General features: G+C 44.7%; 1 protein-coding gene across 3 annotated transcripts in view; it reads right to left on the bottom strand.

The window, feature by feature from the left end:
- LOC124039682 (zinc finger CCHC domain-containing protein 2-like) overlaps positions 1-21,509 on the bottom strand; it is a 65,648-nt gene that overhangs the window by 7,720 nt on the left and 36,419 nt on the right. For 2 of the 3 annotated variants that reach the window (XM_046355905.1, XM_046355907.1), the window contains exons 4-7: positions 9,631-9,702; positions 9,193-9,293; positions 7,150-7,250; positions 75-146 (exon numbers count right to left, since the gene is read on the bottom strand). In XM_046355905.1, coding sequence (XP_046211861.1) covers positions 75-146; positions 7,150-7,250; positions 9,193-9,293; positions 9,631-9,702 — 346 coding nt within the window. The remainder of the gene's footprint in view (positions 1-74; positions 147-7,149; positions 7,251-9,192; positions 9,294-9,630; positions 9,703-21,509) is intronic. The other variant, XM_046355906.1, reaches the window with a different exon arrangement.

Genomic DNA, 21,509 nt, shown 5'->3' with positions numbered 1-21,509 from the left:
AACCATGTTGGAATGAGTAGGGTGTGGGGTGAACAGGGTTTGGGGGTGAAGCAGGTTGGGTATGGGGTACTCACACACACCTTCCTCCTGGCTGGATGCCTCTGAGCAGTCCTCTTTGTATGGCTTCCCTAGGACCACAGGGTTAACTGGAAAGAGAGGCACACACACACACACAGTCTAATTCCACGTATAACAACAATGTTATGACTTGGCCTCCCGAGTGGCGCAGCGGTCTAAAGCTTGAGGCGTCACTACAGGCCCGTGTTTGATCACAGGCTGTGTCGCAGCCGGCCGCAACCGGGCGACCCATGAGGCGGCTGGGTTAGGGAAGGGTTTGGCAGGCCGGGATGTCCTTGTCCCTTTGCGCTCTAGCGACTCGTTGTAATGGGCTGGGCGGCGCACGCAGACTTCGGTCGCCGGTTGTACGGTGTTTCCTCCGACCCATTAGTGCGGATGGCTTCCGGGTTAAGCGAGCAGTGTGTCAAGAAGCAGTGCGGCTTAGCGGGGTCATGTTTCGGAGGATGCATGGCTCTCGACCTTTGCCTCTCCCGAATCCGTACGGGAGTTGCAGTGATGGGACGAGACTAACTACCAATTGGATATCACGAAATTGGGGGGAAAAATGTCATGACTTGCCCAGTCGAAAACTGCTATTAGTTTAATGTGAACTAGTACAATGACACATCAAGTCAAGTCTTTTAGACAACATCACAAGTAGGGGAAGTCGAGCTAGGAGAAACACTGCTGTTAATCATGGAGCACCTGATCGGAGCTGTCTCTCTATGGGATGTGTCACCCTCTCCTTCTCTCCTTTACCATCTGGGCCTTGTTGATCACTCAGCCCTTCTGTGTGGATCACTCTGCGGTGACACGGACACTCGATCGGGTCCCCTACACCTGCCTCTCCCACCTAGGTTGTCAGCCATCTGCTGTCACCTGCCACCGTCTCTCAGGTAGGGCAGGGTAACCCTATATAGGGCACTACTTTTGATCAGAGCCCATAGGGAAAGGGGAGTCATTTGGGACGTAGCCTCTGATGCCAGATGGCTTCAGTAGGAGACACAGTAGGGAGTGTAGGTATTGGCAACGAAGTAGCATTGACAAGTCAGTTTGATGTCTCTGATATTAAGGGGAAGTATGGGGAGATATGCTTGTTTCCCATGCAGCTACATGATGCATAATCATTAACATATCCTATCCTTCATAGACAGTAATTGCATTGCAGTAAGGTCACTAAGACATCCAGGCAACACTCTACTAAGTGGCAGGTAGCCTAGTGGTTAGAGCGTTGGGCCAGTAACCGAAAGGTTGCTAGATCGAATCCCTGAGCTGACAAGGTACATCTGTCGTTCTGTCCCTGAGCAAGGCAGTTCCTAGGCAGTCAATGCAAATAAGAATTTGTTCTTAACTGACTTGCCTAGTAAAATATTATTGGCAGTAACTGGTGGTGTTGGCCAATGGTCTATCAACACCTCCACACTCCCTCCATATCTCCTTTCCTCCCTCTCTTCCACTCTCCCTTCATCCATAAATCTAGGGCTAGCTGGACCCTCTAATAAAATCTCCAGAGTCACTGATGCGTTTTGTTACCACAAATTGAATTCTCCCTTCTTGTTTCCCCTCTATCCTGCTCTGAGGGTACGAAATGGAACCCGTTTCATTTAGGTTGTGGAACATTTGTGCCTAATCCATTTTTACAGTGCTGTTAAAGATTTGGCTGCTCAAAGGACGTTCCAAAAACAGCTAGGTTTATAATACAAAAGGTTGGAGAGGGATAAAGGGACTGACATTTACAGGATTAACCAAAAAGGAGAAAATGTAGTGTCAAATTGAGCCACATTAACAGCTTTCAGTGCCTCCTCTGATCTAATGCTTCCTGTTATGGGGTTGCACAATTCATCCAACTGAGAATATGACGAAGACTGAGTCACAAATGGCAGCCTATTCCCCATATAAAACACTACTCTTGTCAAAAGTAGTACACTACATAGTGAATAGGGTGCTATTCGAGATGCATCCATAGAGTGGCGGAGAGAAAGAGGATGGGTAAAAAGAGGTGGATTGATAGCCATTGGTCAGTGGTATTCCTCTGTAGTGCCAGTACAGTAGTCCTGAGGCTGACTTATGAGCTGCCATTTGGGACACATCCATGGTGACGTGGCCCAGTTCTGAACAGTACATCCTGTTGTTGGGCCTGCCAGGGCATCGTGCTGCCCGCATCGCTCATCTCACCTCACCTGGGTGTCAATGTACAGCTACTCTGCGGGAAGGCTAGGGAGCTGTGGGTGAGTCGCGCCCACACACACAGCCTAGAGCCCACCTCAAGGCATGTGTTTGTATATGTTCACGTATACAAACGGTATGATTAGAGTACGCACGCACGCACGCACACACACACACACACACACACACACACACACACACACACACACACACACACACACACACACACACACACACACACACACACACACACACACACACACACACACACACACACACTCTATCCACAGGGCCTTCTCAACCCCCCTCCACTCCATAGCAGCCCCAGTCTGTTGATTTTGGATGATTTAGGGGCCTTCCGAGAGCGCTTCTCCCCGAACAGGTGCCTGGGGGACCTATTTATCATCCTGCTGTCCAGCCTCAGCCATGGAGAGAGGGATGGAGCAACATATGGATGAGCTGAGCTTGAGGAGGACGGCAAATGTGCCATGATGTATCGTGATCCATGACATGATTTAGAAGAATGACGGCATGGCCATGGATGGTACTGTATGTCATCTGCATGCCCATGTGATTATGGGTGAGGGGACGATATTATATCGCTACTTTGACTCCAAGTTAGGGATGGGCACGGCTATTTGAATATCCGAACAGATGTTAGTATTCGATTACTTGCAAGAGCCTTAATCAAAATAACAAAGACATATTTTAAAAGGCTTTTTCTAAAATTAGCTAAATACAAGGATAGATAATGACATTCGGAATGTTAATAAAACAATAGTTTAGATTTTTTATGAGCGCGCCCCATGAAAAACATACAGGTAGCCTACACAATTTTCACTGTGTTGCTTGCAGTGTTTCCCCTAGGATTTATTTCAGCAGCGGTGGCAAAGTGGGGGCTTGGTAGTGGGTGTGGCCAATGGCATGCTTTTATAGGCCATCCTCTTACCCGACGACAACATTTTCAGTTTTAAAGCCAATTTCCTGGAATTCTACACATTTTGCCATGGCTTGTTCTTGTGCTTTCTGAGTGACTCAAACATTATAGCAAAATCAATGCCATGACATTCTTTGAATTTTAGATTCTCCCTGAATGTTTCGTTTTATTTTGGTGATTGCTAGTTCTCAAAGATGAAAATATATTGCTCCATTATCTTTTCTAAATACTTCATATCTGGTTTTAGTCATTTACAGTTGAAGTCGGAAGTTTACATACACTTAAGTTGGAGTCATTAAAACTCGTTTTTCAACCACTCCACAAATTTCTTATTAGCAAACTATAGTTTTGGCAAGTCGGTTAAGACATCTAGTTTGTGCATGACACAAGTAATTTTTCCAACAATTGTTTACAGACAGATTATTTCACTTATAATTCATTGTATCAAAATTCCAGTGGGTCAGAAGTTTACATACACTAAGTTAACTGTGCCTTTAAACAGCTTGGAAAATTCCAGAAAATGATGTCATGGCTTTAGAAGTTTCTGATAGGCTAATTGACATAATTTGAGTCAATTGGAGGTGTACCTGTTGATGTATTTCATGGCCTACCTTCAAACTCAGTGCCTCTTTGCTTGACATCATGGGAAAATCAAAAGAAATCAGCCAAGACCTCAGAAAAAAATGTAGACCTCCACAAGTCTGGTTATCCTTGGGAGCAATTTCCAAATGCGTGAAGGTACCACGTTCATCTGTACAAACAATAGTACACCATTGTAAACACCATGGGACCACGCAACTGTCATACCGCTCAGGAAGAAGACATACTCTGTCTCCTAGAGATGAACGTACTTTGGTGCGAAAAGTGCAAATCAATCCCAGAACAACAGCAAAGGACCTTGTGAAGATGCTAGAGGAAACGGGTACAAAAGTATCTATATCCACAGTAAAACTTGTCCTATATCGTCATAACCTGAAAGGCCGCTCAGCAAGGAAGAAGCCTCTGCTCCAAAACCGCCATAAAAAAGCCAGACTACGGTTTGCAACTGCACATGGGGACAAAGATCGTACTTTTTGGAGAAATGTCCTCTGGTCTGATGAAACAAAAATAGAACTGTTTGGCCATAATGATCATCGTTCATTATGTTTGGAGGGAAAAGGGGAAGGCTTGCAAGCCAAAGAAGATCATCCCAACTGTGAATCACGGGGGTGAAGGCATCATGTTGTGGGGTGCTTTGCTGCAGGAAGGACTGGTGCACTTCACAAAATAGATGGCATCATGAGGCAGGAAAATTATGTGGATGTATTGAAGCAACATCAAGACATCAGTCAGGAAGTTAAAGCTTGGTCACAAATTGGTCTTCCAAATGGACAATGACCCCAAGCATACTACCAACGTTGTGGCAAAATGGTTTAAGGACAACAAAGTCGCCATCACAAAGCCCTGACCTCCAGCCTATAGAAAATGTGTGAGCAGACTTGAAAAAGCGTGTGCGAGCAAGGAGGACTACAGACCTGACTCAGTTACACCAGCTCTGTCAGGAGGAATGGTCCAAAATTCACCCAACTTATTGTGGGAAGCTTGTGGAAGTCTACCCAAAAAATGTAGCCCAAGTTAAACAATTTAAAGGCAATGCTACCAAATACTGATTAAGTGTATAAACTTCTGACCCACTGGGAATGTGATGAAAGAAATAAAAGGTGAAATAAATCATTCTCTCTACTATTATTCTGACATTCACATTCTTAAAATAGTGGTGATCCTAACTGACCTAAGACAGGGAATGTTTACTAGGATTAAATATCAGGGATTGTGAAACTGAGTTTAAATGTCTTTGGTTAAGGTGTATGTAAACTTCCGACTTCAAGTGTATGTAGCGCTAGTCGGGTGTATCTGCGCCAAAACCCCTGTGTTTTTCACCCTATGGCTTGTTCTCCATCTTGTTCCCACAATAATAGCAGACTATTTTGTTTCAATAACTTGTTTCTGTTAATGTCCTGCTTGGTCAATCTAGCACACACTTTGATTACTGATAACTACTTTATTGAGGGAATATACAATACCACTGTGATATGTTGTCTCACCAGCTATCTTAAGATGAATGCACTAATTGTAAGTCGCTCTGGATAAGAGCGTCTGCTAAATTACTAAATAGCGAGTCAACATGTTTTCAGCACTTGTATCCTAATGTTCTCTTTTTGCAGCAGACATGCACTGAGTGTACAAAACATAAACACCAGCTCTTTCCCTGTCATACATTGACCAGGTGGAAGCTATGATTACTTATTGATGTCACTTGTTAAATCCACTTCAAATCATTGTAGATGAAGGGGAGGAGACAGGTTAAAGAAGGATTTTTAAGCTTTGACACAATTGAGACATAGATTGAGTTTGTGTGCCATTCAGAGGGTGAATGGGCAACACAAAAGATTTAAGTGCTTTTGAACGGGGTATGGTAACAGGTGCCAGGTGCACCGGTTTGGGAGAAAAACTGCGCCGCTGCTGAGTTTCCACGCTCGATAGTTTCCTGTGTGTATCAAGAATGGTCCACCACCCTAAGTACATGTAGCCAACTAGACACAACTGTGGGTAGCATTGATGTCAACATGTTCAAGCAACCCTGTGGAATGCTTGTGACACCCTGTAGAGTCCATGCCCCGACGATATTGTATCGTGAGGTCCCTTGCAATTCCCAGCCCTAATTCACACCTGAAATAGTCTAGTCCCCACCACCACCACATGCACTTTTAGCACTGCTCTATGGCACGTCTCTGAGCCTGTATCCCAACATATGTATAAACACACACACTTTCCGTTAGCCGGTAATAGCCCCCCCCCAAAAAATAAATAAATATTAAAAGCCGATAAATTGGATGCCGGCCAATTGTCTGGGCGAATTGAGAAATAATGCATTTTTATCCTATTCAGTGATCAAAATATCAGTTGATGTAGCGTGAGAGCTGCTGCTACAGCTCATGAAACAGCTGTTTGTTGCTGCTGGAGTGAAACATGTGCTTTTATAAGCCCAATCATTGCGGAACAATTGTAAATGCAATCACATGTAAAAAACAATGGCTGACTGGTAATTGAAGCGCGCTTCATTCGCTATTCAAGTGCATAGGCAACAAGGCAGACTTCAGAATGTCACACACCACTTTGCAAGGAGCTGGGGGCAGTATATGCATTTTGAAAACATATTTGGAACCTGTTTGAGGCACGTCTTACGCCCCATGAGCCTCTCGGTCGCTGCCGCCTGGGCTCGAACCCAGAATCTCTGGGGGCACAGCTAGCACTGCAGTGCCTTAGACCACTGCGCCACCCGCGAGGCCTGTGAAGTAATATTTTAAGCTAAATGTTCTGATCTGTTGCATGAGCCTCATTTGCTTTTGAATGTTTCTTTTGAGGGAAGTAGCCTAGATCTACTGGTTGTATGAATTTGGGATCTATCGTCCCACAACTGTCCCAGAGTCTGTTCGGAATAGGATATTTCTTTCTCGCACAGAACGACAAGCTGACCAATAGAATAGGTCGACTTTTCTACTATGGGGGATAGTAGATTCACATAGGCTAGTGATTTTGCTGTTCGTTACTCGTCTTTCCGGTTGAGAAAAAGTAAATGTGGACAATTATTCTATTTATTTATACCCCAGTGCCTTAGGCCGGAGTCTGGATTCAAACCAGGGTGTCTGTAGTGACGCCTCTAGCACTGCAATGCCTTAGACCGTTTGGACAGTTATTTTAACGTCTTCAAATTGCGCATCGGAATTTGGTAAGATGGAATGCACGCCATTGTCTCCTCGAGCTGCATGTTTTGTTAAGATGAATAACCATAAACTAAATGTGATTTCTGTCATTCTGAGCACCAAGGGTGGATGACCTAATCAGGTTACGCACCCAATGCATATGGGTCCGGTAAATTTCTTAAATGTCCGGTAAATTAAAATGCTGCCGGTCAAATGCCCTGGCACACACACGCACACACAGCTTACATCTGCCGCAGCTGGGGCTGGAGGAGGAGGACTCACACAGGAAGAAGCCACAGACCTTGCTTGTCTGTCGGAAAGCTTGTGGAGCCGACAGAAACTTCTCCCTGGCAAGAGAAAAAAAAACATTTTTGCAATTTTACTTCTTTGAAAAAGAGACCTTTGTATATGGGTGAAAAATATAAAATTACAAGTTAGCCGAGGCCCAAATTTGAACTCAAAGCTGTGGGGTAAAACGTTGAACCAATACACCGGATGAATCGGATACGTTGACTAGTAATAACTTGACTGTAGTGTCAGTGTTGACCTACATTTTAAAGCTGGATGGTGTTTTAATTTAACATGGAAGCACTGGGACCATACTCAAAAGGATCAAGGATCAGTTTAGCCTTTTAGATCATAATGAATAAGATTAATGGACAGGGAGGATCTGATCCTAGATCACTCCTACTCAGACTTTATGAATGTGGGCTCTGCTCTTTTCAACAGGATCCATTCCATTCCTCAGGGTCCGCTCCTCAGTTTACCTCATAATTTAGGCATGTAGTTTGTTGCCACGCAACCTCTCTGAAGGTAAAATTGCCAGCCAGATTGGGAGATCCGTGCCGTCACAACACAGCGGGATCCCAAATGTCAAACTGAAATTCTATCCGCTTCAAAAATGCATCAGAGTACAAATTCCATTAACTTTGCAATATCAGTGCAAAAAGGACAATTGATGAAAGAAATACTGAATTCATTCCACTGTTTGCTAGCGCCTGAGAGTGGGCCAAGTAGATAGAGATCATATAACTCAATATGTTTTTAGAATTATGGATGTGTAATTTTATGGCACAGTAGACCTGTTTCATCGGTTGCGTGGCTGTGTTGTCAGGTTACAGTAATGTGGTCAGATATTGGACACAAGGGGTGTGACTGGATGATCTGGAAGGAACACCAGCCGTACCCAGCTGATTGACGAGAACTGGCCCTGGCCTCTGGATATGAAACCAAAGCTGAACCTGTGTGTGTTTCAACTCTTCACTGACCAGGCCAACATACACTTTGCCATTTCTTTAATCCAATCATCAGGTATTCTTGAATAGGCTTATATAGCAAAGGATAAATGCTTCAAACTTGTGTTGTTTGTTCATTGTTATCCTTCAGTTGAGTTAATAGCCCTCTAATCTTTCATTTTCCATTAAAACGAAACTTACTAGAAGTGGTTTCCAGGAGGGGGCATTGTTGTCCTCACAACAAGACACTGCAACTCAACGTAACCAAGATGATGTTCCATGCACACGCACGCACACGCACGCACACACAGTCAGTGGAGACTGTAAGCCAGTCTGCTTATTGCAAAGGGTTTTGGTCTAAAAAAAAATCAAAAGGGAACTAGTCTGCTTGCATTCCTCTGACTGAGAACACAGAGGAGGACATTTTGTTCAAGTAATCATGCAGTCATGTTGTTACAGAAGAGCAGAGGGGATAAACGTCTAATTAGATCAACATCAGTGAGAGGGAACAATTGAGACACTCTCCTTGGAGACTGTTTCTCATTTCACCAACGAATGGTTCAAAGGAACTGATGAGAAATGGCCAAGGAGAATCCCTTGGGTGTAAGTATAGCCTAGGCTGAGTATATGGCATCACTGCAGTAGGTACAGCACACACTATTCTATATCCTTTGCCATTTAGCAGACGCTTTTATCCCAAATGGCTTACAGTCATGCGTGCATACATTGTTTACGCATGGGTCATCCCAGGAATCAATCCCACTATCCTGGCGTTGCAAGCACCATGCTCTACCAACTGAGACACAGAGGACTACAAGTATTTTACGTGTGAGTATTGATACTGCTCTTCTGGTCTGTTAAGAGTAGGCCTCCACTACATCAACACCTGTTTTAATTCACAATCTGAGTCGTCTGTCATGCAGAAGTCGGGACAACCTGGGGTGCCTACTAGTAGTTTGTACACTTTTGAATGCTGACATGAAATGTAGCCGACAATCAAATGACGACAAAAACAATGCAATGCAAGACAGGCAGGCCGGTAAGCAGAACTCACTTGAGGTTCCCCTCCATTTCCCTGATCTCGTACTGGTCTCCCTGGTTGAGTAGCCGGAGGATGCCCTTTTCAAACGACTCGGTGGACTGGTCCTTCGGAAGCTGCTTGACGGGGGGAGGACAAGTGAGTCAAGGTTTAACAAGTCATGTACAGTACCATTCAAACAGATACCTTTAAAACAAGAGTGAGACTTAGTTCATTTTAATTAAGTAATTCACTCTTAATTAAGTAACTATATAAGCTAATTAAGTAACTCATTCATTATCCCTGCTCATTATGAGTGGATGAAAATCCAGTCGATGCTATGTAGGAAACTTGGGGTCAATTCCATTTCAACTTAGTCAATTTGGGATGTGAATAGGTATAGCGAACAGTACAGATTGCAAGGCTGATCATAGCTTCATTTGGATTTCTAAAACATAAGTTAGTGATTTATACCTTCAGCAAAAAGCTTTCCAGTTCAAGATGTGTTTTGGTGACATTGCTGGATGAGGAGTCGGACCACGTTACCTGAATGAGAAGTGAAAAAATGGTTACATTATTATTCAAGGGATGTACTGTACATTGACAGATATTTGTAAGGAAATGCAGACACATTGGGTAAGGACACTAGGGAATGAAAATTAAATTTTAAAAAAATCACATCATAGGAATGTTTTTCCTCAAACAAACAAAATCTACAAATCTACCATTTTGGCTTTGCTGCTGACACCATTGGTGGTAGTAGAGATGATCAAGATAACAGCTAGAAGACAATAATAAACAGTGTCACCCAAGCGCTACAACACCACTGCTGTAAAAAACTGTTTGGTTTGATCAAATCTTCAGAAAAGTCTTGTTTGTGTTTCTACAGCACTGCGTTTGTGCTTTGCTGCTTTCCGAACCTAATGACTTGGACTCACATTGGTATTCTTGGTCGGGTTTCAGGGACTTTTCCTCAACTGTAAAGTCAGTTCAACAGTTATTTGGCCTACAACAGGATGTGACTGGGTCATAAGGGGTAAGGACAACATCTGTGGTCATTTAGCAACCGCGAAGTGCCGTGGAATTTTCTCCAGATACAACAATAAGCACCTCGTAAAGCACAAAACGTTAGCTATGCTCCGGCACCATAACCAGACTGGCTCTGATGAGGACATAAAAGAGGGTGACGGGCTGCCAGGGAAGTGACATTTCGGGTCATTACTGCGCTGCTGGTGCTCCTACTATTATAAAATGGGCTCTGGACTCTCCCATACAGCCTCAGGTTCTTGGTTCAATTAACGACTGATATTTCCCATCATGGAATATGAATGGTTTAAGCATATTTTTTTAATCTCTGGAGATTGGTGATATTACCATAATTTGCAATGGTTGTTTTCAACTTCAGGTAGGGCAAGACTTTGGTTGACGTTTGGAAGTTTGAGGCCTATATTTTTAATGATCAGCACGGTTCCCCCTAATAGGATTGACTTGACCCAAATAGCTATGAAGGTGTTTAGGCTCCTACTGCATCACTTTAAATGAGATCATGCACCACTATTACTGTAACCACCATCAATGACAGGTTTACAACCAGACGAAGACATAGCCTAAAAGCCCCAACTACTTTCCCACTTGAAATAAACTTTTTTCCAATGAAAAGTTAATGTTCTCCCCACCTTTAGACTATGTCTAATTAGATGCTAGTAATGACATGTTGTAACGTAGATTGAGATGTTACAGATCTCTAACTAACGTCACGACAAGCCATTAGTTGGACTAAACTTGATTTATAGGGCAGTTTATAGTGCAAAAAATGTGATTGTCATTTGTATACTTTTTGGATTGACATGTTAGACTTTTTCTGACCAATGCTGGTCTTTTAAAAACTCCCAGCGCAAACCAGTGATTGGTCTAACCAACCTTACTGAATGAACTACCACCCAACTGCAAGCAGATGTTCACTTCACATTGGGCATATTCCAACAGAACAGTCAAGTGCAACCAGACAGATACGCCAAGAAGGCAAAATGTGCCGTGGTTTGCTTTTCCAGTGTGGAAAGAGTTGACATGGTCAACATATGACCCTACCTGTTGTCCGCCGCCGAGCTACACTGAAAAAAAGAGCAATTTGAAGAAAGTGCCAAGAGCAGTGACAACGCCAAGTAATTTTGCTCTCTTGCACTGCTCTCTCTATTTTCTGTGAACAATTGAAGAAGACTACAATAGTTCAATTAACTTATGCTAAACTCTTGGAGGCCATGTTAGCACATAAATTGTAATAACAATAGAAAATAGGCTAGCTCGAACGCTAGCCAATGTATGAATCTGCTTTTGGGGCACCTATAGAACCACACTGCTGACAGTCACGCCTGCTACGATAAACATACACGCACACACGTACACGCTCTGGGCTGTGCTAACCGTTTGGCTAGTCACCAGCACTACAATAGAGCTGCTAGAGCAAACCCCCAGGGTGACAACAAGCAGGAAAGGAGAGCGAGAGAACAAATAAACAAGTAGCATGGGCGGAGGGGGTGAGGAGAGAGAGAGGAGATAGCGAGAAAGGAGAGGGAGCGATAGAGCGAGCAGGATTCTTTTCAAATCACTGCTTCCTAATTGATGTTGTCTTGCAAAATATGATTATGTTGTCGTAGGGGCTATTTTAGTCATTAATTTCAGAAGCTGTGTATTATTTCTGAAATAAAATGTCTGAAATAGTAGGTGGTACTTTTATTCTGTCACGATTCATGAGGTCTATGTTTCTGTTTTTGTATACAGTCGGCTATTTGTTTTGCAACAAGGATATTCATGTTCTCTAAATCTAATCTGGGAACCATTTGTTCTTTTGACAAATTGATCTAGTCAATTAGGCAACGTATTCATGCTCTGAACAGAAAACACACACAGCTTCTGCCCTCAAGACATTTATGGGAAAGCAAAATAAAACATAATACCAATCGGATTACTAGTTTGGAAAAACAAACGAGAGAGCAATGGCTTGATTTGGGTCGCCTGTTCCAACTTGGGTCATGTTCATTAGGAATGAAACAAGGAGGGATAGAGTACCTGGACTTCTCCAATAAGTATCTCGACAACAAAAAAGCTGTAGCATAAATTTGCTAAACATTGTCTATTGCGCATCCAAATGAATAGGACCCTGGGCATATCCTGTCTTTTCAGAATGATTCCCATGACCTAATGAGGTGGAGACTGACAGACAGATAACGCCCATTGGGAGACTTTGACAGACCTAGTCAGCATAGCTTAAAAAAGGTTACTATAAGCTTCACTCCGTTGATCAAATCAAATATTATTTGTCACATGCACAGAATACAACAGGTGTAGACCTCACAGTGAAACGCTTACTTACAAGCCCTTTTTTTATTTTATTTATTTCACCTTTATTTAACCAGGTAGGCTAGTTGAGAACAAGTTCTCATTTGCAACTGCGACCTGGCCAAGATAAAGCATAGCAGTGTGAACAGACAACACAGAGTTACACATGGAATAAACAATTAACAAGTCAATAACACAGTAGAAAAAATGGGCAGTCTATATACAATGTGTGCAAAAGGCATGAGGAGGTAGGCGAATAATACAATTTTGCAAATTAACACTGGAGTGATAAATGATCAGATGGTCATGTACAGGTAGAGATATTGGTGTGCAAAAGAGCAGAAAAGTAAATAAATAAAAACAGTATAAAAACAGTATGGGAATGAGGTAGGTGAAAATGGGTGGGCTATTTTCCTATAGACTATGTACAGCTGCAGCGATCGGTTAGCTGCTCGGATAGCTGATGTTTGAAGTTGGTGAGGGAGATAAGTCTCCAACTTCAGCGATTTTTGCAATTCGTTCCAGTCACAGGCAGCAGAGTACTGGAACGAAAGGCGGCCAAATGAGGTGTTGGCTTTAGGGATGATCAGTGAGATACACCTGCTGGAGCGCGTGCTACGGATGGGTGTTGCCATCGTGACCAGTGAACTGAGATAAGGCGGAGCTTTACCTAGCATGGACTTGTAGATGACGAATATGTAATGAGGGCCAGCCGACTAGAGCATACAAGTCGCAGTGGTGGGTGGTATAAGGTGCTTTAGTGACAAAACGGATGGCACTGTGATAGACTGCATCCAGTTTGCATCCAGTTTGCTGAGTAGAGTGTTGGAAGCCATTTTGTAGATGACATCGCCGAAGTCGAGGATCGGTAGGATAGTCAGTTTTACTAGGGTAAGCTTGGCAGCGTGAGTGAAGGAGGCGTTGTTGCGGAATAGAAAGCCGACTCTTGATTTGATTTTCGATTGGAGATGTTTGATGTGAGTCTGGAAGGAGAGTTTGCAGTCTAGCCAGACACCTAGGTACTTATAGATGTCCACACATTCAAGGTCGGAACCATCCAGGGTGGTGATGCTAGTCGGGCATGCGGGTGCAGGCAGCGATCGGTTGAAAAGCATGCATTTGGTTTTACTCGCGTTTAAGAGCAGTTGGAGGCCACGGAAGGAGTGCTGTATGGCATTGAAGCTCGTTTGGAGGTTAGATAGCACAGTGTCCAATGACGGGCCGAAAGTATATAGAATGGTGTCGTCTGCGTAGAGGTGGATCAGGGAATCGCCCGCAGCAAGAGCAACATCATTGATATATACAGAGAAAAGAGTCGGCCCGAGAATTGAACCCTGTGGCACCCCCATAGAGACTGCCAGAGGACCGGACAGCATGCCCTCCGATTTGACACACTGAACTCTGTCTGCAAAGTAATTGGTGAACCAGGCAAGGCAGTCATCCGAAAAACAAAGGCTGTTGAGTCTGCCGATAAGAATATGGTGATTGACAGAGTCGAAAGCCTTGGCGAGGTCGATGAAGACGGCTGCACAGTACTGTCTTTTATCGATGGCGGTTATGATATCGTTTAGTACCTTGAGTGTGGCTGAGGTGCACCCGTGACCGGCTCGGAAACCAGATTGCACAGCGGAGAAGGTACGGTGGGATTCGAGATGGTCAGTGACCTGTTTGTTGACTTGGCTTTCGAAGACCTTAGATAGGCAGGGCAGGATGGATATAGGTCTGTAACAGTTTGGGTCCAGGGTGTCTCCCCCTTTGAAGAGGGGGATGACTGCGGCAGCTTACCAATCCTTGGGGATCTCAGACGATATGAAAGAGAGGTTGAACAGGCTGGTAATAGGGGTTGCGACAATGGCGGCAGATAGTTTCAGAAATAGCGGGTCCAGATTGTCAAGCCCAGCTGATTTGTACGGGTCCAGGTTTTGCAGCTCTTTCAGAACATCTGCTATCTGGATTTGGGTAAAGGAGAACCTGGAGAGGCTTGGGTGAGGAGCTACGGGGGGGGCGGAGCTGTTGGCAGAGGTTGGAGTAGCCAGGCGGAAGGCATGGCCAGCCGTTGAGAAGTGCTTATTGAAGTTTTCAATAATCATGGATTTATCGGTGGAGACCGTGTTTCCTAGCCTCAGTGCAGTGGGCAGCTGGGAGGAGGTGCTCTTGTTCTCCATGGACTTCAGTGTCCCAGAACTTTTTGGAGTTGGAGCTACAGGATGCAAACTTCTGCCTGAAGAAGCTGGCCTTAGCTTTCCTGACTGACTGCGTGTATTGGTTCCTGACTTCCCTGAACAGTTGCATATCACGGGGGCTATTCGATGCTATTGCAGTCCGCCACAGGATGTTTTTGTGCTGGTCGAGGGCAGTCAGGTCTAGAGTGAACCAAGGGCTGTATCTGTTCTTGGTTCTGCATTTTTTGAACGGAGCATGCTTATCTAAAATGGTGAGGAAGTTACTTTTAAAGAATGACCATGCATCCTCAACTGACGGGATGAGGTCAATGTCCTTCCAGGATACCCGGGCCAGGTCGATTAGAAAGGCCTGCTCACAGAAGTGTTTTAGGGAGCGTTTGACAGTGATGAGGGGTGGTCGTTTGACTGCGGCTCCGTGGCGGATACAGGCGATGAGGCAGTGATCGCTGAGATCCTGGTTGAAGACAGCAGAGGTATATTTGGAGGGCCAGTTGGTCAGGATGACGTCTGAGGGTTCCCTTGTTTACAGAGTTAGGGTTGTACCTGGTGGGTTCCTTGATGATTTGAGTGAGATTGAGGGCATCTAGCTTAGATTGTAGGACTGCCGGGGTGTTAAGCATATCCCAGTTTAGGTCACCTAACAGAACAAACTCTGAAGCTAGATGGGGGGCGATCAATTCACAAATGGTGTCCAGGGCACAGCTGGGAGCTGAGGGGGGTCGGTAGCAGGCGGCAACAGTGAGAGACTTGTTTCTGGAGAGAGTAATTTTCAAAATTAGTAGTTCAAACTGTTTGGGTATGGACCTGGAAAGTATGACATTACTTTGCAGGCTATCTCTGCAGTAGAATGCGACTCCGCCCCCTTTGGCAGTTCTATCTTGACGGAAGATGTTATAGTTGGGTATGGAAATCTCTGAATTTTTGGTAGCCTTCCTGAGCCAGGATTCAGACACGGCAAGGACATCAGGGTTAGCAGAGTGTGCTAAAGCAGTGAGTAAAACAAACTTAGGGAGGAGGCTTCTGATGTTGACATGCATAAAACCAAGACTTTTTCGATCACAGAAGTCAACAAATGAGGGTACCTGGGGACATGCGGGGCCTGGGTTTACCTCCACATCACCCGCGGAACAGAGAAGGAGTAGTATGAGGGTGCGGCTAAAGGCTATCAAAACTGGTCGCCTAGAGCGTTGGGGGCAGAGGATAAGAGGAGCAGGTTTCTGGGCATGGTAGAATATATTCAGGGCATAATGCGCAGACAGGGGTATGGTGGGGTGCGGGTACAGCGGAGGTAAGCCCAGGCACTGGGTGATGATGAGAGAGGTTGTATCTCTGGACATGCTGGTTGTAATGGGTGATGTCACCGCATGTGTGGGGGGTGGGACAAGGGAGGTAACAGGGGTATGCAGAGTGGATCTAGGGGCTCCATTGTGAACTAAAACAATGATAACTAACCTGAACAACAGTATACAAGGCATATTGACATTTGAGAGAGACATACAGCGAGGCATACAGTAATCACAGGTGTTGAATTGGGAAAGCTAGCTAAAAACAGTGGGCGAGGCTAATCAGCTAGCACAACAAACAGCAGGTAAAATGGCGTTGACTAGGCAACTGGGCCGACAGATAAACAAACAAGCAGAATGGAGTACCGTGATTAATGGGCAGTCCAGCGTGCGTCAGCTATGTAGCCAAGAGATCAGTGTCCAGCGGTGGATGGGCAGGGAAGCTGGGCTGGCGAGTGTTATCCAGGTAAAAAAAAAACTAACAATGACTAAATAGCTTGTAGCTAGTTAGCTGGTTAGCGTCTGGAGGTTCTTGAGTGTGTCATAAAAATAAAATAAAAATTAAAAGTAACAGAGATTCCGTATCACAGTGGGTGAGGCAGGTTTACGGAAGGTATAAACAAAATCAAAATCAAAAAGAGATAGAAAGTAGATGGGTTCAGAGTGTTTGGGATGCGGTGATTCAGATGGTTAGCAGGCCTGTGCTAACAAGCTAACAGTTCGTAGGCCCGGGCTAGACAAGCTAGCCGTTAGCAGGCCGAATTAGCAAGCAGGGAGATAGCGAGGGCTAGAGAGTTAACCTTTGGGGGACGTCGCGATGGGGTGAGTCTGTTTATTCCTCTTCATGCGGTGACATCGACAGACCGGTCGTGGGCCCGGGTAATTGTAGCCCAGGAGTATGCTACAGGTGCTCTAGTACGCTAGGTGAGCTGGAGACACAGCGTTTCAGAAAGCTCGCGGGCCTTGGCCAGCAGATGGATCTTTGGCGATGTCGCAACGAAAAAGCCTGTTGAAACCACCTCGGACGATTATGTCGGCGGACCAGTCGTGATGGATCGGCGGGGCTCCGTGTCGGCAGTAAAGGGTCCAGGCCAATTGGCAAAAGAGGTATTGTTGGGCCTCTTCGGCTAGTCGGGAGATGGGCTTAGCTCGAGGCTAGCTCAAGGCTAACTGGTGCTTGTTTTGGGACAGAGACGTTAGCCAGGAGTAGCCACTGATTGCAGCTAGCTAGTTGCGATGATCCGGTGTAAAGGTTCAGAGCTTTGCGGTAGGAATCCGGAGATGTGGTAGAGAAAAAGCAGTCTGATATGCTCTGGGTTGATGTCGCGCTGGTGTCCTAGTTAGCTTTGGAGACCGCTAGCAATGGCTAACTGAGTACTAGCTAGTAGCTAGTTAGCTGGCTAGCTTCTGATGGGGGTTCCGGTTCTAAAGTAAAGTATAGAAAAAGCAGATCTGTACCACATTGGGTGATGCGGGTTGCAGGAGAGTATATTCAGCTCTAGTTGGAAAGTGAGATTAAAATATGTACGAAATATATACAGAAAAAAAAACTAAGAAAACTATACTTACACTAGACAGGACGGGACAAGACTAAACACACGTCCGACTGCTACGCCATCAAAGCTTTAAAAACAAGTGTTAAGTAAAAAATAGAAAATAAAGTAACAAATAATTAAACAGCAGCAGTGAAATAACAAGCGAGGCGATATACAGGGGGTACCGGTACAGAGTCAATGTGCAGGGGGCACCGGTTAGTCGAGGTAATATGTACATGTAGGTAGAGTTAAAGTGATATAAAAAGGGAGTAGCAGCAGCATAAAAGAGGGGTCTGGGTAGCCCTTTGATTATCTGTTCAAGAGTCTTATGGCTTGGAGGTAGAAGCTGTTAAGAAGCCTTTTGGACCTCGACTTGGCGCTCGGTACCGCTTGCCGTGCGGTAGCAGAGAGAACAGTATATGACTATGGGTGGCTGGAGTCTTGACAATTTTTAGGGCCTTCCTCTGACACCGCCTGATATAGAGATCCTGGATGGCAGGAAGCTTGGCCCCAGTGATGTACTGGGCCCTACACACTACCATCTGTAGTGCCTTGCGGTCGGAGGAGGAGCAGTCGCCATACAAGGCAGTGATGCAACCAGTCAGGACGCTCTCGATGGTGCAGCTGTAGAACCTTTTGAGGATCTGAGGACCCATGCCAAATCTTTTCAGTCTCCTGAGGGGGAATAGGCTTTGTCGTGCCCTCTTCACGGCTGTCAGTGTGTTTTGACCATGATAGTTTATTGGTGATGTGGATTTCTCAACCTGTTCCACTACAGCCCTGTCGATGAGAATGGGGGAGTGCTTGGTCCTCCTTTTCCTGTAGTCCACAATCATCTCCTTTGTCTCGATCACGTTGAGGGAGAGGTTGTTGTCCTGGCACCACATGACCAGTGGGATTTTTGAAGCACCGGACAGCTTTTGATAACATGATATCCTTACCGTTCCCACACCCATTTACAAGGGGGCAATAGCACTGCTTTTTTCTCTTTTTGTCATTTAATTTTGTGAAACAAGTAAGAGTTGTCTTCCCCTTGCTAGTAGTAGCTATCCTTCTTATCTTCCAACATCGCCATGTGAAATAATCAGATGAATAAATAAAAAATATATGCCCTTGTACTTGCCGGCATAACCTAAAAGCATTATCCCAGTTTGATATGCTGCTTGTGTATTCATTCCGATATCAGCTAAAAATAGAACGTCATGTTTTGGTCAACAACAAAAAAAAAGCACATGGCCTGCTAGTTGCTACAGCAGGTTTGACCATTTCACAATAGCCTGGAATCACTAGTCATTACTTTAAAACAAAGCACCTTTTTGGGTGGATACTTGTTGTTTGGTTTACTGTTTGAACAGTTGCTTAGATTATATTTGGTTAACAATGCAAAATAGGCTACTTGGATTAATAGCCTATACAGCCAATAAATCAAATCAAGGAACCAAGCGACAACATTGTCCCCACAGCTACGGAAGGAGTGATCACGCTCATCTAAATTTTCAGGTAGTACAACGAATGCCGGAGAGTATTTACAAGGAGACGCCCCTTTTGTGACAAAAAACGTCATTGCAACACTGCGCTACGCTCAGTACTTTCCCTCTCCGTACTGTGCGAATTTACCTTAAGGGCTCATTACTCAAGTGGTGCTTCTACATTTACAATTTGACAATTGTCATTTAGCAGACACTCTTATCCAGAGCGACTTACAGTAGTGAGTGCATTTTGTACTGGTCCCCCATGGGAATCAAACCCACAACCGTAGCGTTGCAAGCGCCATGCTCAACCAACTGAGCCACACGGGACTTCTACCTCTCATAAGTAAGCAATAAAGGGACTTATGACAATTAAGCCTTATTTTCTACTTACCCAGAGTCAGACGAACTTATGGATACCAATTTGATTTCTCTGTGTGTAATTTGAAGGAAGTTGAAGCTAGCACATCGTTAGCTTAGCGCAATTGCTGGAAGTCTCCAGGAACTACGAGCCAGCTCCTCTCAAAAGCAGGGAAATACACCTAACTACTCCAACGCTGGGTAGTTGGTCATTTATAGTCTTAACGCTATACATAGTAATCAATATTTTATACATTAGTTAATTTGACTGGTAATAAGAAACAATATTCTACCCACTAGGAATGAGCATTTAAAATAGTTTAACTACTCAAATAACATCATGACATTTTTTTTCAAAAAGTTATTTTTTTTTAAATGTACTTTGTTTAAACTTGGACACTTGTTTGCTGCGCAGCCTGCGTGACTGGGGAGAGAAGGTGCACGCTGCAGCAGGGCACGGTGGGGTGTGTGCACTAGTTAGATAATCTATGGCATTTACAAATTTGTCTATCATCCCATCAGGCAGTGCGTCTTTACTGCCTCACAATCGATGTAAGAAGCTAGCTAAGATAGCTACCTAGCTGACATTTGTCAAACTAGGCTAGTTGAGGGCATTTTGTTGAGCTTGCCATTCAACAACAACTCCATTCAGATTAAACCTGACTACCTGTCGGTTGCTCGTTGTAGCATAGTCCTTCTCATTTGGTCGGTTTCAAGTTTGGGCTTTGGCTGGGCCACTCAAAGACAGTCACAGATTTGTCCCGAAGCCACTCCTGCATTGTCTTGGCTGTGTGCCTGGGGTCGTTGTCCTGTTGGAAGGTGGACCTTTGCCCCAGTCGGAGGTCCTGAGTACTCTAGAGAAGGTTATCATTTAGGATCTCACTGTACTTTGCTCCGTTCATCCTGACTAGTCTCCCCATTCCTGCTGCTGATAAACATCCCCACAGCATGATGCTGCCACCACGCTTCACCGTAGGGATGGTGCCAGGTTTCCTCCAGAAGTGACACTTGGCATTCAGGCCAAAGAGTTAGATCTTGGTTACATCAGACCAGAGAATCTTGTTTCTCAAGGTCTGAGAGTCCTTTAGGTGCCTTTTGGCAAACTCCATGCGGGCTATGATGTGCCGTTTACTGAGGAGTGGCTTCCGTCTGGCCACTCTACCATAAAAAGGCCCGACTGATGGAGTGCTGTAGAGATGGTTATCCTTCTGGAAGGTTCTCCCATCTCCACAGCAGAACTCTAGAGTTCTGTCAGAGTGACCATCGGGTTCTTGGTCACCTTCCTGACCAAGGCCCTTCTCCCCAGATTGTTCAGTTTGGCCAGGCAGCCAGCTCTAGGAAGAGTCTTGGGGGTTCCAAACTTCTTCCATTTAAGAATGATGGAGGCCAATGTGTCTCGGAGCTCTACGGACAATTTCTTTGACCTCATGGCTTGGTTTTTGCTCTGACATGCACTGTCAACTGTGGGACCTTACAGACAGGTGTGTGCATTTTCAAGTCATGTCCAATCAATAGAATTTACCACAGGTGGACTCCAATCACGTTGTAGAAACATCTCAAGGATGATCAATGGAAACAGGATGCACCTGAGCTCAATTTCAAGTCTCATAGCAATGGGTCTGAATACTTATGTAAATAAGGTATGTTTAATTTTTTCAAATAAATTAGAAAAAAGTTCTAAAAACCTGTTTTCACTTTTCCATTATGGGGTATTGTGTGTAGATTGATAAAGCATCCCCAAAGAATGATGTTTCCACCTCCATGCTTCATGGTTGGGATGGTGTTCTTGGGGTTGTACTCATCCTTCTTCCTCCAAACACGGCGAGTGGAGTTTAGACCAAAAAGCTCTATTTTTGTCTCATCAGACCACATGACCTTCTCCCATTCCTCCTCTGTAATCATCCAGATGGTCATTGGCAAACTTCAGACGGGCCTGGACATGCGCTGGCTTGAGCAGGGTGACCTTGCGTTTTCTGCAGGATTTTAATCCATGACGGCGTAGTGTGTCACTAATGGTTTTCTTTGAGACTGTGGTCCCAGCTCTCTTCAGGTCATTGACCAGGTCCTGCCGTGTCGGTCTGGGCTGATCCCTCACCTTCCTCATGATCATTGATGAACCACGAGGTGAGATCTTGCATGGAGCCGCAGACTGAGGGTGATTGACCGTCATCTTGAACTTCTTCCATT

This window comes from Oncorhynchus gorbuscha, linkage group LG07, assembly GCF_021184085.1.
Source record: "Oncorhynchus gorbuscha isolate QuinsamMale2020 ecotype Even-year linkage group LG07, OgorEven_v1.0, whole genome shotgun sequence".
In the NCBI taxonomy this organism is placed as follows: domain Eukaryota; kingdom Metazoa; phylum Chordata; class Actinopteri; order Salmoniformes; family Salmonidae; genus Oncorhynchus; species Oncorhynchus gorbuscha.
The sequence above is the reverse complement of the archived record's forward strand: the minus strand, read 5'-3'. Positions and strand labels throughout refer to the sequence as shown.